The sequence below is a fragment of the Chiloscyllium punctatum genome, chromosome 24, assembly GCF_047496795.1.
Source record: "Chiloscyllium punctatum isolate Juve2018m chromosome 24, sChiPun1.3, whole genome shotgun sequence".
Classification (NCBI taxonomy): Eukaryota; Metazoa; Chordata; class Chondrichthyes; order Orectolobiformes; family Hemiscylliidae; genus Chiloscyllium; species Chiloscyllium punctatum.
This window is the reverse complement of record NC_092762.1, coordinates 57,188,987-57,207,086: the sequence shown is the minus strand read 5'-3', so window position 1 is coordinate 57,207,086 and position 18,100 is coordinate 57,188,987. Positions and strand designations below refer to the sequence as shown.

General features: G+C 43.0%; 2 protein-coding genes across 8 annotated transcripts in view; one reads left to right on the top strand and one right to left on the bottom strand.

Moving 5' to 3' along the window:
* The window catches only part of LOC140494562 (zinc finger RNA-binding protein-like), an 84,334-nt gene extending 78,651 nt beyond the window's left edge, over positions 1-5,683 (bottom strand). For 3 of the 5 annotated variants that reach the window (XM_072593871.1, XM_072593872.1, XM_072593874.1), the window contains exons 1-2: positions 5,540-5,682; positions 4,410-4,488 (exon numbers count right to left, since the gene is read on the bottom strand). In XM_072593871.1, coding sequence (XP_072449972.1) covers positions 4,410-4,488; positions 5,540-5,576 — 116 coding nt within the window. In that variant the 5' untranslated portion in view covers positions 5,577-5,682. Of the gene's footprint in view, positions 1-4,409; positions 4,489-5,539 lie in introns of all 5 variants that reach the window. The other 2 variants (XM_072593873.1, XM_072593875.1) reach the window with 1 other exon arrangement.
* LOC140494563 (caytaxin-like) overlaps positions 4,524-18,100 on the top strand; it is a 76,379-nt gene continuing 62,802 nt past the window's right edge. Inside the window, exon 1 of one of the 3 annotated variants that reach the window (XM_072593877.1) lies at positions 4,524-4,713. The gene's annotated coding sequence lies outside the window, so the exon portion shown is untranslated. The other 2 variants (XM_072593879.1, XM_072593880.1) reach the window with 2 other exon arrangements.

Sequence of the window (18,100 nt, the reverse complement as noted above, 5' to 3'; positions counted from 1 at the left end):
TTGAACCTCAGGGTAACCGCAACTCAGGCAAGGGGAAACATGGAGGAGGACAGTCCTTCACAGTAACCTCAGCCAGTGCAGGAACCAACACTGTTGGCAACACACTACATCACAAACCTGTTTTCTAGCCTACTAAACTATTCAACCCCAATTCAAATGAAAGACACAGAGTCACTGACGATTCAGGAGGATTGGAAGAAGTAATTATGGTAAGATAAGGCTCAGGATCAATTAAATACCAGTATAGACCAGTTGGGTTCAAAGGGCTATTTCTATGCTGTAGAATTTACATAATTTGGTGTGTCCAACACCACTAGCAAAAATTGGAGCCTTGTATGAAAACTCAAAAGCTGGTGCCCTATTCTCATACTGTCCCAGACTCCAAACGTTACTCAGCTCCTTCCACCTCCATTTCTCCTGAAATCTACAGACTTTTCATAACAATGCTTGGCAACATCTAATCACAGCACTTGACTGATCGTGCCTCCTCTCAACTAGCCTATCCTTTGTAGGGTCTACACTGTGGGCCTTAGTCCTTTGCTTATGTTTCTTGAAGTTTGCCTCCATAATTAACTTATCACTCTTCAATACAGACAATAATCATCAGCCATATGAAATATATAGTTAGTGCCTATCAGATGCCAGATACCAAAAAAAATAACTGAACGTCCAGCACCACAAATCAGTCCTGCCATTTAGTGTAACCATTCACACTCAGATTTGGCTGGTCAACTTAGCATTAATAAATTTTCCTCTCGTTTCAAAATTGGTTACTGCATTCCGGAATAATTTTCGAATAAAGAACCCCACCTCCCTTTCTTCAATGCAACTATTCTCTCATCCGTCTCCTCTAATGTGAGGCAAACACATGGATTTCTCTGTTGTAAAACAGAGACCATGATATCAACCCATTTGCTACCCTTTCCTTGGAGTCCTTGATTCCATAGGCAACCTAAAATCTGTCTATTTCAATTATGAAATTTCCACAACTCTCAAGTAAAAAAAATTAAAGACTTACAATTGTTTGTGTGAAGAAATAAATGAATATGGTCACTTTCCCAGAATTACACTTTAAAATCTCTTCCCATTAATTCTGCACCACACCATCGTGCTGAAGTAGTTTTCAAAGTAACAAAATGGCATGGTAAAGACAATTTCCCATGTTTCTTCACCTGTCCGCAACCTTTGACAGTTAATCTCTGTCAGCCAGCGAGATTGGACTTACATCATTCTCATCTAACCATGGTTAACAAATGATCAATTGTTTATTTTCCCATTTCTACCGTTCCTCCTAATTTCCCAAGGATCCATTCTTGCCCACCCAACCTTCTCATTTACATACTGCTCCTTGGCAACATCCTAAGGCAGTTTCCACGTGCATTTTGATGAGATTGAAGTCCAGTTCAAAAGTTTCTCTCAACCACTCTGCAGTCTCCAGACCACTGATGGAGAAACAGACAACTTGCACGTGAAAAAATACAAGTTTGCTACCATAATACATGCAAAACAAATGCTTGACTATTTCAACAAAACCAATTTATTGAATTCAAAAATAGTTTTCTGTTTGGTAATTGGAAAATGATTCCAGACAAGGTAACAGCCACACTTACACAATACAAGAAATCAATAGAAGGGAAGCCTAGAAATAGAGATACAGATGGCAAGTCAGAACTCAAAAGACCAAAGGATGCTGACAGGATCTGACATAAGCCTCTCAGTAGAATCCAACCTTCTTCAGCTTTTATATTGGAATTTCATCCTAAAATCAAATGGCTACCAAAATCCTGCAATTAAAGGTCATCAAACCTAGGTGAAATTAGATGTTTCTCAACAAGAAACTTTTTGCAAAACTCATTTAGTGGTAAAGGAGTTTCTTCTACAAATACTGAATTAAATGGATCACGCAAAGGAAAAATATTCTACCATTTTACAGTAGAATTCTTTCTACAAATTGTACACAAGCATTACAGCACCTGGAAAAGCATAAAAAATCTTACTGAATTTCTACTTGCAATGCAGCACATCCATTCATGCTAACACGCATATCAGCATGTTAAGGAAATCTGCCCAACACACTGACGCAGCAACTGTCTAACCCCTCAGTCAATAAGTACAATTAAACCAAATTATTTCAAAATAATAGGTAGATTATTTAATAACAACAGAACGCCTATCGATTGTTAACACTAAACCCACTGTCTATTTCACAGCTTAATAAGAAACAAGTAGTACTTCCTTAGCTTTGCAATGAGATGCTCCAACCCATTCACAAAACATGCAGTATTTCAAAAGGCAGAATCTGAAATGAGAACACTAACTGGATTCATACTCTGATGCAAATACAGTTATGATAAATGTTTTGAAAATACAGTGAATGATAAGTAGAAACAAGATCCTTTTGGATAAGAAGCAGAGCTAGAGAGAGAAAATTGTCAGTCCCAGTTTATGACTACCAAGAAAGGGGCTGATGACTGGAGCTAAACAAATGAATTAGTTTTTAAAATTAATACCTACTTTGGATTACCTTTGGTGTAACACAATGAGTTAGCCTCACCAGAATTCATATGGAAGTGGGGACTGAAAGTGAGTCAACTTTCAGTTTTGGTTTTTGCCTCTCAGGTTTAGGCAGATATGGGCAAAGTGCTGCTAAATGGGACTAGATTTGTATAGGATGTCTGGTCAGCACAGACGAGTTGGACTGAAGCGTCAGTTTCCATGCTGTACATCTCTATGACTGTCTGTGTGGAGTTTGCACAGTCTCCCCATGTTTGCATGGGTTTCTTCCCACAATCCAAAGATGTGCAGGTTAGGTGAAATGGCCATGCTACATTGCCTATGCTGTTCAGGGATGTGTAGGTTAGGTGAAATGGCCATGCTACATTGCCTATGCTGTTCAGGGATGTGTAGGTTAGCAGCATTAGTCAGGGAAAATAGAATAATAGGCTAGGGGAATGGGCCTGGGAGGGTTACTCTTTGGAGGGTCAGTGTGGACTGTTGGGCCAAATGGCCTGTTTCCACACTATTGGGATTCTATGACTCTCAGTACAATGGAACTTTAATCAGTTTAATGGGCTCAGGAGTGGCTTATGGAGTTTAATTTAGATAAATACAAGCTGTTGCATTTTGGAAAAGTAAATCAGAGCAGGACTTATACATTTAATGGTAAGAGTCTAGGGAGTATTGCTGAACAAAGGGACCTTGGAGTGCAGGCTCATACTTCCTTAAAAGTGGAGTCGTAGGCAGATAGGATAATGAAGGTAGTGTTTGGTATGCTTGCCTTTATTGGTCAGTGCATTGACTATATGAGTTGGGAGGTCATGCTGCAGGCGTATGGGACATTGGTTAGGCCATTTTTGGAATACCGTGTGCAATTCTGGCCTCCCTGCTATCTGAAGGATGTTATGAAACTTGAAAGGATTCAGAAAGATTTACAAGGATGATGCCAGGGTTGGAATGTTTCAGCTATCAGGAGAGGCTGAGACAATTTCCCCTGGAGCATCAGAGACCGAGGGATGACCTTATAGAGGTTCATAAAATGAGAGGCATAGATAGGGTAAATAGACAAGGTCTTTTCCCTGGGGGGAGACAGCATAGGTTTAAGGTGAGAGGGGAATGATACAAAAGGGACCTAAAGGGCCACTTTTTCAGAGAGGGTGATGCAGGTATGGAATGAGCTACTAAAGGAAGTGGTGGAGGTTTGTATGACTACAACATTTATAAGGATCTGGATGGGCATACGAACAAGAAAAGTTTAGGAGATGTGCTAAATGCTGGCAAATGGGACTAGATTTATATAGGATATCTGGTCGGCAGGGGCAAGTTAGACCGAAGGGTCTGTTTCCGTACCAAATATCCCTATGACTATATGAGAACCGGTTTAGTGATGAGAAAGCCTAAAGCCAATGCTCCTCCCATGGAGCGATAACGGTGCAGTCACAGGGTAGCAACGCCATCATCTAAACCGGCAGCAGAAAGGAAAGATGAGAAACGCGGCAGGTAGTTGCCACCTGTAACCACCCCCCCTCCCCCTCAGCCAAACCCACCCCACACCGAGGCCGGTACCTGGGCTCCTTACACCATGGTCAGGGAAGGTGTACTACACTGAATCCCGAGGGGGAAGAGGAGCTGTGCCCAGTGATTGTGCACATCTGTTCATCGCTGTAGTCCGGACGCCGTGGTTACGGCCGCCATTTTTCGGTAACCGAGGGTCCCACCGTTTATTCAGACCTTGCAGGAGGGGGGGGACGTAAGGGGGATTTTTTTTTTCGCAGGGAAGTAAGGAGGATGAAGATTCAGACGGGGAGGGTGGGGAATGAGGGGGAAAAAATCAGTATCGCTGGTGAGGGAGGGATGTCCGTTTGATGGTCCCTCCCGTGCTGCACCGGCACCGTTGCCCACCCCCCTCCTACCTGTACTGAGTGCCGCCATGCGCGAATCCGTAGTAGTTACTCGCCGCCATCTTGGCGTCTTCGCCCAACCGGCCGGGCACTACGTCACGTGACCGATCCGGAGTTTGTGTGAGGGGGGGGGGGGCCACGAAAGGGAGAGAATCAAACAAAAACTTTATTAGCATCGCCTCTGCGAACAATCGCGATGACTTACATTAACAACTCTCGGCCGCGGCTACACAGCACGGCCACTTTGACTGAATACCACCAACTGCTGCTGGAGTCCGGTCGCTGCGTGAGAGGGGGCGAAAGCTCGGAATACAACGTGAGGAGAGCGGCTCTCTATTGCGCGAGGTTTTGTTTTAATTCGAGTTGGTCGTTCAACCGCAGCTCTAGTCAGTCAATGTCTGGGATGGCCAAAGCAAACTACCAGACTCTTGGGTGCGACCACAAGGCAAGAAAGAAAGATGGGGTTTTTTTTCGGGGGGAATGAAATAATAGTGCTATGATCTTTAATGTTTGGAGTTCAGTGACCATTCAGAATCTGCTCTGAGGAATAATCACTGGACCTGAAACGTTAACTCTGCACAAATGCTGCCAGAGCTGCTGAGTTTTAACAGCAATTTCTGTTATTGTTTTTAACCCAAATGCAAAACCTGCAGATGCTGTAAATTAGAAACAATGACTGCAGATTCTGGATTAGTGGTGCTGGAAGAGCACAGCAGCTCAGGCAGCATCCAAGGAGCTTTGCATTTGGTCTTTACTGAATGGGGGGCGGGCCGGCCCCCGCAGCATTGTTTATCCTGAATGGCAGACCGGATATGTGTGCCCCGCCCTCTTTCCTACTGGCCGACGTGTCTGTCAATCACGGTCCGTTTCCGGTTGCGGAAGAAGTGGAAAATTCCGCAGAAAGCGACGGTTCCGTGAAGCCGGCTCCGCGACATAACAAACCCCGGCTGGATGCACTATTCCGAGCTGTCTCAGACACTATGTGTTCAACATCGCCAGGGGCCGCTGATTTGAAAGGGGTGAGGTGGTGCTACTACTAAGTTCCTCCCCGCCTCCCTCCACCTCCCGCACCCCCGGGCGGCTGGACGCTGCTGGCGGCCTCGCCGGTTGATGTGATCGGACCTGGTGCCGTCGGTACTCACCGTAAGCGAAGGAGACTATCGGACATATAGGAATCATTAGCTTCCCTGCGTCTGACCGCGACCTTTCACCTCACCGATACCCCCCACTCCGCGCTCCCGTTGCACACACACAGACAGCCTGCGCGGTGACGATGGGACCGGCGCCGTGCGTGCGCGCGAACGTGGCTTGGAGTCCATTCAGAAAAGAGAAGAGTCGTTTTAACCTCCCAGCCGACAGGGGACGCTGCATCCCCTCATTAAAATGGGCTTTTATGAATCCCAACAAAAAGGGGTTTTGTAGTGTTTAACCCCAACCCCTGCTATGAAACTAAAGTGTATTAGGAATACTGGCAATACTGTGAGAGATTTATCCCTTAACAGAAAACAAAAGGGTAAATTTCAACCACCTGGTAATGAGAGTGTTGATGACCAGCAGATGTTTAATTATTTAAACGTTTAAAGGCCTTATCCCTCACTTTATCCCGGTGGAGGAGGTGATGCACATCCAAACACTTCGTCTACTATGTCTGTTGCTCTCAATGTGGTCTCCTCTACGTTGTGGAGACAGGATGCCAACTCGCAGAACGTTTCAGGGAACATCGCGCACCAAACAACCCAACGGCCCTGTGGCTGACCACTTCAAGTCTCCCTCCCACTCCACTAAGGGCATGCAAGTCCTGGGCAGCCTCCACTTGCAAATCCATGCCACCTGTTACCTGGAGGAAGGACGCCTCATCTTCTGCCCCCAACCACATGGCATCAATGTAGATTTCACCAGTTTCTTTGTCCCCCTTACCCCCACCTCTTCCCAGATCCAAACCCTCCAACTTGGCACTGCACTCTTGAACTGTCCTACCTGTGCATCTTCCTTCCCATCTATCTGTTCCACCTTCCCCTCTGACCTATCACCATCAACCCCCACCCGCATCTACCTATTGCCTTCCCAGCTTACTGCCCCTCCCCCACCCCGCATACCTGATGAAAAGCTTATGCCTCAAACGTTGACTTTCCTGCTTCTCAAATGCTGCCTGACCTGCTGTGCTTTTCCTGCGCCACACTTTTCGACTCTGATCTCCAGCATCTGCAGTTCTCGCTTTCTCACAAAATTTATGATCTTGCCCCACTAGCTACCTGATAAAGGAGTAGTACTCCAAAGACTTGTACTTCCACATAAGCCTGTTGGACTATAACTTGGTGTTGTGTAATATACAAGCCCTTGTTAGTCACTAACTGACCCCATGAGTTGTTATCCACTCCATTGTCTGTCCAACTGTTCTTCTGTCTCCTTTGGGCTCTATCCCCACCTATCATTTTCTCCTTACCCCTATCATCTGCATAAAAAAAACAATATTTTCTTAGCTACCATCAGTTTTCGTGAAGTGTCACTGGACCCAAAATGTTAACCCTGATTTCCCTCCACAGATGCTGCCACACCTGTTGAGCTTTTCCAGCAATTTGTTTTTGTTTCATAGTATGTTGGACATGCCTGTTGTAAAATGCCGGAGATTGTTGGATAGTTTGTTTTTATTCATCTGTTGGGAATCAGTTATAGTTTGATGTCAAAGTTAACCGTTCATCTGGTCAGTGACAGCTGCCATCAGAAATTTCACTTGGTGTCTGTTTTTATTGAAGACTGTGATCACTGACTGGCATGTACTTTAATTCTGAGAGGTATTGAAGCTAGCTATGGACTATTCTCATTGATTAATCTACTTGGATATACCTTTCCAGCAAGAATAATCCGTGATTAGAAGCAGTACATTCCCCACATGCCCTGTAAAAGTCCTAAAAGATAATTTCTGTTTTGACAGTCAACTGACTGAATCAGCATAAATTCACAAGCTTTGAATGGTGCACTTACCCAGTATACAGCTTAGCACTGTTCTATTATTAATGGGTGCATACAACATCAATCACTAAAAAAGTTTCTGATCATGTTTCCTGTATTCCTGATGTGGTTACAAATACTTGATTGCCATGAGACCTTCTGGGAAATAGATACAGACAATCTTTGCAAAATTTTGGAGCTGGATTGCTTAAAATATTTGAGAAAAAATTGGCATAAGCTATTAATTTTGTGATGTTACATTGTGTTATTGGTATGAAGTTGTCATCTGGGTACAAAAGCCCCTTGTGAATTGTTTATCCCATTCTTATGGATGCAAATAACTTCAATCAAAATTATTATTTTGTGTGTTTCTCACTACGATGTGGTGTTCCCTCATCCTATCTGTGCCCTTCGACATGGACAACCACACCATTGTCCTCTCTCTATCTCTCCTTTGTGGCCCATTCTTTTGGTCCATCTTTCCCATTAAATCAGTACATTGTTAAAATGGCTCTTTATTCGCATTTACAATTAGCCATCTCTACAATCCCATTTGATTGGGTCTATTCATTTTAAAGCTTGTACCTCAGCAGCCTGGGTAAAGAATGCAGCTGCTGATAACTCCCATTTACACCTTGACTCCACTGCTATCACACTTAGCTATTTGACTTCAGGTCTTGAGCAAGCCAGAATTTATCGTTGCCACAGAACCTGAAATTGTCCTGTTCAGACTGTGTGCCTTTTAGGTGCTGATCTCATTACCCTGCCTGAATACAGCTTAGGCTCAAACTAAAAGTATGTAACTCTCCTCGACTGATGTAACTCTCCTACTTGATCCTCGACTGAGGTTCAAAACCCACTCCCATCAAGATTGTCTGTTTCCGGTTTTAAACATCATGCATTGTTACCACTACCTCTTGCCAATACAGCTTAAACCCATTGCCATCTTGGATTCAACTAGCCTACTCATTCATGATCCCATCAAATGGTGGCACTGACTCAAGGGCTGACCAGCCTAATTCTATTCTTGTTTCTTATGATCATATCTATCACAATATCCACTGTCAAGTCAATGCAGTTGCATTCTCCATGCATTTGTCCAACCTCTCTTTCTCATTCCTGGTTTTCAAACAAAAATCCAGCATATAGTGGCCATGTTCCTAGCTCTACTGTATTGAGTGCTTCTTCCACTCTACTCCACCATTATTAACACAGTCTTTGGCCATCTTGTCTCACGTGCTAGAACTCTTGTCCATAGCCCTTTGTTACTTCTGTCACTACCTTTTGTAAACAAAAGCCTTTTCACCGATGTCTCTGAACACCCCCTCTCTTCTGCCACTTAACTTCACAATGTCAGACTGTGCAGAAATGCAAGTCATTACAACATTAAATTTCAGCCAACACCCAAAATGTTGGATCTTCTGCATCTTGATCAATCAATCAGCACCTCTGCCCTCCACTGGCTCCATCTCCAACACTCCTTCAAACACAATCAGTATCCCCTTTTAAAGACCTTTTCACAAAGTTGCCTCACCTGACTTCACTTTCTGTAGCCTATACTTATTCAGTCTTCTGGCTGTCTTCACATCATATCCTCCTATAACTCTCGATTGGTGGCAGAGCAATCTGGAAATTTGATGTGATCTTTCTGAAATTCCCTCCCTCCCACTCCATTTTACTACCTTCCTCCACCTTTTCAAGATCCTCTCAAAACCACTACTTCTGCTGTGATTTACTTGTTTACCACAAGTCAGTATAGCTGTCTTCTGTTCAACACTTGGGAAAATTTTACTAATCACTATAATAAAACCTGAACTTTGTATCTCACTCGTGGCATGGAGTGTGAAAATTACACTTCAGCTTCTGGTGGTAAAGGTTTAATTTGGGAGTCTGAAGAATAGAGTCAGGAAGGGCTGAGCAGGGAAGGCTGTCTGAACCTAGTGTATATACAGCAAACAGTTCCTCATTCTCTGCCAGAGATGAGTTATGTAGGGTAGGGAGGTTCACCGAACAGAATCTTGTTGGCACTGGACGAGAAAATGAACTCTGAGAAAGTGTGTATGACGCTTTGTTGAGACACAGGTTGAGAATTGTGTCGTGTTGTGAATTGAGGCAAGTGCTAAGACACCTGAACAAGTGTTTCAGGTTCAAAATCTTGTCTGGAGAACTATTACCAACAACAACTTTTATTTATATGATACCAAGTAAAACATCCAAAGCTGATTTCATTTTTTAAACCTCTTTCTGTAGGAAAGACAAGTAATTAATTGAAATTATGGTTGAGGATGCAGGTTTGAGGAAATTCCAAATCACAAAAACAGCAAAAGTGACAGTTAATAAGAACATTACAGGAACAACATTACAAGATCAATAGGAGTTAAGAGTGTAGGTGGGTAAACAGAAGATTATAACCAAGAGACTAAACATGAATGTGGCAGTGGAAATAGTTAAAAATCACACAACACCAAGCTATAATCTAACAGGTTTAATTGGAAGCACACTAGCTTTCGGAGCGACGCTCTTTCATCAGGTGATCACTAGCTCCGAAAGCTAGTGTGCTTCTAATTAAACCTGTTGGACTATAACCTGGTGTTGTGTGATTTTTAACTTTGTACACCCCAGTCCAACATCAGCATCTCTGAATCAAGCAGTGGAAATAGGTTAGGTAGTTCAAGAAGGGAATAGTAAATGGAATTGGGTGTAAGTTTGCTTGCTGAGCTGGAACGTTTGTTTTCATTGTCAGTTGGCATTGGTTTCCCATTTTTGGGCCAGTTTTAACGTATTGCGCCCATTGGTGTTGGCGAGTTTTGAAAAGATTTGTAACTCTGAGCTACAAATCTTCTCAAAACTCACTAAGAGTAAATGGAAGTTTTCCATGTGTTCTACCAAAATTCAGAGACAGTGGAGATTAATGAGAACAGGAATAATGCAATTACTACTGTTACCATTGCATATAAACAAGGTTTATAAAACCATGAGGAGCACGGATAGGGTAAATAGACAGGGTCTTTTTTTTTCCTGGGTTGGGGGAGTCCAGAACTAGAGGGCAGGGGTTTAGGTTGAGAGAGGAAAGATTTAAAAAGAACCCAAGGGGCAACTTTTTCATGCAAAAGATGGTGTGTGTTTGTGTGTGGAATAAGCTGCCAGAGGGAGTGGTGGAGGCTGTGGTACCACTGCAACGTTTAAAAGGCATCTGGATGAGTACATGAATAGGAAAGGTTTAGAGGGATATGGGCAAATGAAATGTAATTAATTTAGGATATCTAGTCAGCATGGACGAGCTGGACCAAAGGGTCTGTTTGGAGGCTGTACATCTCTATGACTCTATGTATGATTCTAATGTTAAATTTCTTCCCTTAATAGTGCCATGGACACATCAACGGACTGCTGTGGTTCAAGAAGACTGCTCTCCACCACCTTGAGTGCCATGAGGGATGGGTAATAAATGCTGGTCTTGCCAGCGGTACTCACTTCCCATGGAAAATAAAATACCTTTCAAAAAATTATTTTCTTTTTCGTGCAGTACAGTTATTCTCATCTTAAGAGTCCTATCCATTACGTTTATTAAATTGTTATTGCAATTAATAGGAAATTCTTTCCAATGTTCCATATTTATGTGGTCCAGACTTTTCTTGGAGGGTTGGAAAATGGATGTCAGGACTGTTCCAAGGATCCGATTCTGTTCCTGGGATGGGGTGCCTGCACTTTACAGGCCCTGATTTTTTTTTTCCATAGAGGTTGTTTGTAAATTGGCTGGACAGTTAGTCGGCAGATCAGTCATCAACTGTAATGATAAGAAGAAAGGTGAGACCTAATTTCTGTTGACCATAGCAGACGTTATTCTGTCTGATTCAATCATTGAGGTAGTCATAGAAAGGAAGGACAATGTTCTGGAACATGTAGCAGAGAAGCCCCTCGTTTTACAAGTGGAGGTCTGGGATTCCTTGTGGAGGAGGGAGGACCAGTTTCCAAAAGGTGGTAGCAGTGACGGGGAAGAGAATGTGAGAAGATGGAGTGCAGTTCAGAAAAATTGGTTGCATTGCAAGCAACTTTGGATGAGTGCAATAGGAGATTGTCCTGAGAGTCATCTGTGTATTCACCCTCCAGCTGAGATGCTTGAGGCTACGTGCTGCTCCTGAACAGTAGAGGAATATGTTCCCATGTTCTTCACGCAGCATGGATCAGAATCCGGATGCTCCTGAGGATCTGCCAGCAGTGGTATATGCAACTTTTGATTTTTTTTTTGAGTGCTGGCATTAGCCATCTAGACAGCAATCCTCCATCTCTGTTCTCTAAAGATAAAAGGACATGATGCCAGAGGAAAGGCAGAGACCTGAGAAGGGGATGTCATTATACACATGGTTGCTATCATTGAGTAAGGAGCAATGGAGTTTGACGGGATAGCAGTCCATGAAGTTGGGGAAGACAAGCTAGCTGCCCCTGGGGAAAGAGGGTAAATTGAAATTGCATTGGAGAGATGGAGGTTGTGGTGTGTACTCTGACCCATCTAATAGCATGTTGAGATTTCTGCTGCTCCGAAAGGTTGTTCTCATGGTCCCATGAGTTCAAAAACTGCATGGAGTGGAGGAGATGCATTACTGTACCTGCACCTAGCAAATACTAATACACAATACATTAAAACAGGTACTTTCCTATCTCATGTGCAGCCACCACCACTGCACATAACGTGCCTCCTCGTGCATTTAGATTGGGTGTTACTGGATGATGAACACAACAAGCAAAGGAAGATGCAGGATGCAGAGGTAGCTGTGGGCAGCTACACTTGGCGGTTAGTCCTGCCCAACTAGGGATGGCATGTACAGTAGTGATGATGCTGTGGATTAGTGATTAATGAGACGATTATGACAAATGTGAGGGAAGAGAGTACAATCATGCAGGAAGCCCTTGTTCTGATCAGAGACCATCCAACATTGAATGGAAGCCCTTCCTATTGAGAATTTCAGTGACAGTCACTCAGTGTCTTGAGGTGTAGGTAGTGCAGTCGATGATGTCCTGTACTTGGGGATATCCAACAATGGCGACAAATTCTAACAAGGCTTTTAACTGATCTTAGAAAGGAGGCAGAAGCAAAGATGTTCCAAGCTTCAGGGCTCAATGGTCTGTAGTTCTCTGGCTTTTCCTTGCCTTCCTTTTATAATAGCCACCCTCCAGTCTTCTGGCATCTCACCTGAGGCTGTCGATGATATAAATATATCTGTGAAGGGTCCTGCAATTTCTTCCCTAGCTTCTCTCAATGCATTGGTATACCCTTGCTCAGGTCTTGGGGATTTGTCTAACTTCGTGTTTGAGGACCTCCAGCACCTCCACTTCTGTAATGTAGACTCTTTTCAAGACATTACTATTTATTTCCTCCACTTCCCTAGCTTTCATGTCTTCCTCCACAGTAAATACTGATGCAAAATATTCATTTAGGATCTTACCTATCACCTTTGTTTCTGCACACAGACAGCCTTGTTGATATTTAAGTAGGCCTATTCTCTTCTTAGTTACTCTTTTGCCTTTAATGTACTTTTCGAATCTTTTGGACTCTCCTTTATCCTATCTGCCAAAGCTATCTCATGTCCCCTTTTTGTCCTACTGATTTCCCCCTTAAGTGTAATGCTACTCTCCCTATACTCCTCAAGGGATTAACTTGATCCTAGCTGTCTTGTGTCTGACATATGCCTCTCTTTTTTTTTCATGACCAGAGCCTCAATATCTCTCATCAGCCAGTGTTTCCTACTCTTGCTAGCCTTGCCGTTCACACTAACAGGAACATTGCTGGTCCTGAACTCTTGTTAACTGGCTTTTGAAAGCCTCTTACTTCCCAGACATTCATTTACCTGTGAACAGCCTCCCCCAATCAATTTTTGAAAGTTCCTGTCTAATTCCATCAAAATTGGCCTTGCCCCAATGAAGAACTTTAGCATGTGATCAGGCCTATCTTTTACCATAACTATTTTAAACATAGAATTATGGTCACTGGTGCCAAAATGCTCCCCCAACTAACACCTCAGTCACTTGCCCTGCTTTATTTCCCAAGAAGAGGTCAGGTTCTCTGCTATAGCCATCTACATATTGATTGAGAAAGTTTTCCTGAATACATGTAATAAATCCCCCCACCCCCAAAGCCCTTAACACTATGGCAATCCCTGTTTGGAAAGTGAAAATCCCCTATTGTTACCATTATTCTTACAGCTATCTGTGATCTCCGTACATATTTGCTCCCCAATTTCCTGCTGGCCGCTGGAGAGCCTATAGTACAATGCCTTCAATGTGATCACCCCTTCTGGACAATCCCTCAGGAACATCCACAGTTCTGCTGTGATGTTATCCCAAATCAAAAATCCCCTCTTGCCTCCCTTTCTTCCTATTGCATCTGTACCCTGGAACATTGAGCTGCCAGTTCTAAACCACCCACCCCCACCCCCGGCCATGTTTCTGTAATAGCTATGATATCCTAGTCCCACATTCACATTCACATCCATGGCCTGAGTTCATCCACCTTACCTGTCAAATTTCTTACATTGAAATGAATGCAGTTTAATTCTCCAGTCTTTCCCCATTTCCTGTCATGCTCTTGCCTCTCCTGTTGATTTTAACTTGCTCTCTTCTGTACCAGTCTCAATATTCTCTCCTGTCTGATTACTGCTTAATATAGGAGTCGGTCATTTAGCCCTTTGAGCCTGCTCCACTTTTTATTATGATCATGGCTAATCATCCATCTCAGGATCCTGTTCCCACTTTCTTCCCATATCCTTTGATTCCTTTAGTCCTTAGAGATATATATCTTTTTAATGCAAGTCTTCAATGATTTAGCCTCAACAGTTTTTTGTGGGAGAGAATTCCACAGGCTCTCCATTCTCGGGGTAAAGGAATTTCTCCTCATCTCTGTCCTGATAGACCTATTCCTTGTCTCTAAACTGAACCCTATCGCAGCTGCTGACAGGGTGTGGAGAGCAGTGCTGCAAGGCTTAATGTCTTCTACGCTGAAGGCACTAATTTCTGTGACCATCTGGCTAAGCACATCCTCCAGCAGCATTAGTTCTCCAACATTGTCAACAGATGCTATACAGAGGGTATTGTCTCTGTCGCTTTCTATTACCCCTGCCATGTTTGAGAATATTTCTCATTGCCATTGGACTCAAACTCTGACAGATGTGTTTATATTGCCAAATGCTGCCTTCTCTGTGCTAAGATGACTTTCCAATTGTGTCTGGCAGAATTGCCACATCCTTGGGCACAAGCCTTTGCACTTTGCAAGAACATACTGAAAGCATCCTATAACTTGTACCAAGGACTGGGTGCCCATCTGTGCCATCTTTCCTTTCAAGGGGCCTGTTTAATTTCTTAGGACAGCTATGATAATCTGCCCAATTTATCTGTTTGCATCTGAACTGCTCTTGGTCCTTATCAATATCTCAGACTGGCACTCTGCAAGCTCTCAAATTAGCCAATTGGACTTATTAGCAGATTGGGCAAGTTGGTTTTTATGTTTTTCTAATCAAACTGTCCTGTGATTTTAATTTGCACTTCTGGAGCAGGTGGGACTTTGAACTAAGTCTTCCTGGCTCAGAGGATCAGCAAGTTCTTTTCTCTTGGATACGGTTGAATGTTTTTCCCATTGCCAAATCACCTGTTTTTTTTAATCTTTTAACCACCACCAGTATGTCACCCATGTTTTGCAATTAATAATTTAGATGCAAAGTTGCAAAAAGAGACAGGCAGGTTGTCTTTAATATGTGAGAGTTATCTCACACAATTGAATGTTTTTTTACCAGCAAATCAGTTATTTTTTTTGTTTTTAACTATTAACCACCACCAGTAAAACACCTGTGCAGCCAGTTGGTTAATACCTGCAAAGACTGTTATGAGAAATGCAAACCATACAAGCAGGTCTTTTTTTTCTTCTACCCAGAAGAGTTATTGCCTTGCCACCACCAAACCACTGTGACTTTTGTTTTTTTTAATTAATCACCACCACCAGTAAAATCACTCATGTATCCAACTGAGCAGGTATAAGTAAATCCCACCATAGGTAGTGCAAACCATCACAAATGAGGGGCAGGAGGTAGGGAGAGCAGGAAGGGATTAAATCAAAATGGAGTTGGAAGGGGAAATAACACACTGTATCCCTCCCTTTGGTGTCAAACTCTCTCTGAAGGCTGCAAGAGTATTGATGAATGCTCCTTGTCCAAGGACACCAGATACAAACATAACCATGGAAACAGGCAGGATTTTTTTCTCCAAATCATCTGTGGTTACATTTTTTTTCTTTGTGGTGAGATAGCAAAATGTAGACACTGTTGTCAATAGACTTTATTATATGTATTTTTTCTACACCAGAGGAAAATACCCATGTGGTCAATTGAATATTTACAAGCAAAGCCTGTTAATAGCAACGCTAATGTCAAAAAATGTGGGGGAGGTTAGGGAGAGAGGAAGGGGACTAAATCAAAATGGAGTTGGTGAGGGAAATAAAGCTTTGTATCCCCTGCAGTGCCCACCTCTTTCTAAGGGCATTGAGAACATTGATGGGCAACATGCACTCCTTTTCCAAGGACATCTGGGTGTGAACGTAACAGCAGGAACAGGAAGGTTCTTATGCAAACAAATTGGGAACAAAAATAGCCCATTTTGCTCATTGAATCTATTGTCACATTCAATAAAATCATGGCTAATCTGTTTGTGGCTGCACCACCACATTTCTGGCTACTCCCTAATTCACTAAGAATCTATTTACCTTTGCCTTAAAAATATTCAGTGACCTACCTGCACCATATCAGAAGAAAGTTCCAAATACTCACTGCCCTGTGAGAGAATTCTCATGTCTACCTTAAATGGGCAGTCCCATATTTTTAGATGGTGTTCCCTTGATCTCATCCCTCCCGCAAGAGCAAACATATTTTTGGCAGTAACACTCAGTTTTGTGTTTCAATAAGATCACCTCATAAGACACCCCAATCCAGCTGGATGGCTGCTTAGGAATGACAATAAGAAACCATTTTGCTGGCCATAGAATCCCTGTAATGTGGAAGCAGACCATTGAGCCCATGCAAACCCTCTGAAGAGCATCTCACCCAGAACCTATCCCTGTAACTCTGCATATCCCATGGCCAATCCACCTAGCCTACACTCCAGGGCAATTATCATGGCCAATCCAGCTAATCTGCACATTTTTGGACTGTGGGAGGAAACCCAGTGCTGTTATTTTCAGTGTCTGCCTCTATTCCTGTTCACAGTGGAATAGAATATCCTATCCTCAATCTTTGCCAGTTATGCCCACGTGTCAAATGATTTTGGCTTCACATATGAACCGTAATTGAAATTTTCCAAAAAGATCCACTGTAGACAAGCAGAGTCTAGCTGTCTCACATTCCATTTTAATGTTACTGCAGCATTGTTGAAGGGGTGTTTCAGCATTTATTTGTAGTTAACTGGGTGCTGACTGTCCTTTTCATCATTTTTTTTGTTAAACCAGCATTCAGATGTTGGTACACAAACAAAAACAGAAATTACTGGAAACGCTCAGCAGGTCTGGCAGCATCTGTCGAGAGAAATCAGAGTTAACATTTTGGATTGAATGACCCTTCCTCAGAACACTTAACCTGAAAAGTTAACTCTAATTTCTTTCTGCCAGACCTGCTGAACTTTTCCAGCAATTTCTGTTTTTGTTTGATTGACAACATCCACATTTTTTCATTTTTTTTTATCCAGATGTTGGTAACGTCAGTTCTCCAACTATCATTCATGGCAGAGACACTAGTACTGTTTAGCACAGTGTTATTCTCCCAGAGCAGATTTTCATATTGAGCTGAATAAGGGTAGCACAGTGGTACAGCAGTTAGCACTGCTGCCTCACAGCCCAGAGACACGGTTCAATTCCCGCCTCAGGCAACTGTGTGGAGTTTGCACATTCTCCCTGTGTCTGCGTGGGTTTCCTCCCACAGTCCAAAAATGTGCAGGTTAGGTGAGTTGGTCATGCGAAATTGCCCATAGGGTGAAGGGATAAATTTAGAGGAATGGGTCTGGGTGGGTTGCTCTTCGGAGGGTGTGGACTTGTTGGGCCGAAGGGCCTATTTCCACACTGGAAGTAATCTAAGGCTTAGAAAGGGATTGTAAGGAGGTATCAATATTTCTGTACTTTATGCAATTTTTGGCTAGCACGTTTCTTTTGCTGCATTCTAACCTGCTTTTGTTTTTTTTTCATTTTTATATATCACATCATTTTTGTTTTTTGTGGAGCTGTCTTTGGAAATGTAGAGCAAAGGTTCCCAGCCAAGTTTGCAATGGGTCACTCACCAGTAGTTTGTCGAGGTCCCTGGAAGTTTCTCCGTGCAATATTTGCAGAGGTGTCAGTATGCAAAGAGTCTCCGGAAGTGCAGAAGTTTCCTGCAATGCATCAGTATTTGCAGAAGGTGCCAGTGTCTGCAGACAGTTCCTGGGAGTGCTTCAGAATTTGCAGAAGTTGCCAGTATTTGCATACTTTGTCGGAATTTGCATTCGTGGGGATGAATCCGTATTTGCTGGGTTATGGTGTCGCTTTTTGTCAACACCTGCGGTGGATTCCGAGGAAATGTGTTTGCAAGCAGGGCTTCCTCCAATGTGTCGGTGTTTGCAAAACACTACTGTACCTGTATTGACTTGGAAAGTCGTGTTAAAAGCAATGCAGCCTTTGGATGCACTGTGAAGACCATGTGAGTGAAAACAGAGTTGGTTTGTCAAATTCTTTTGTCAAGACATGCAATGTATGA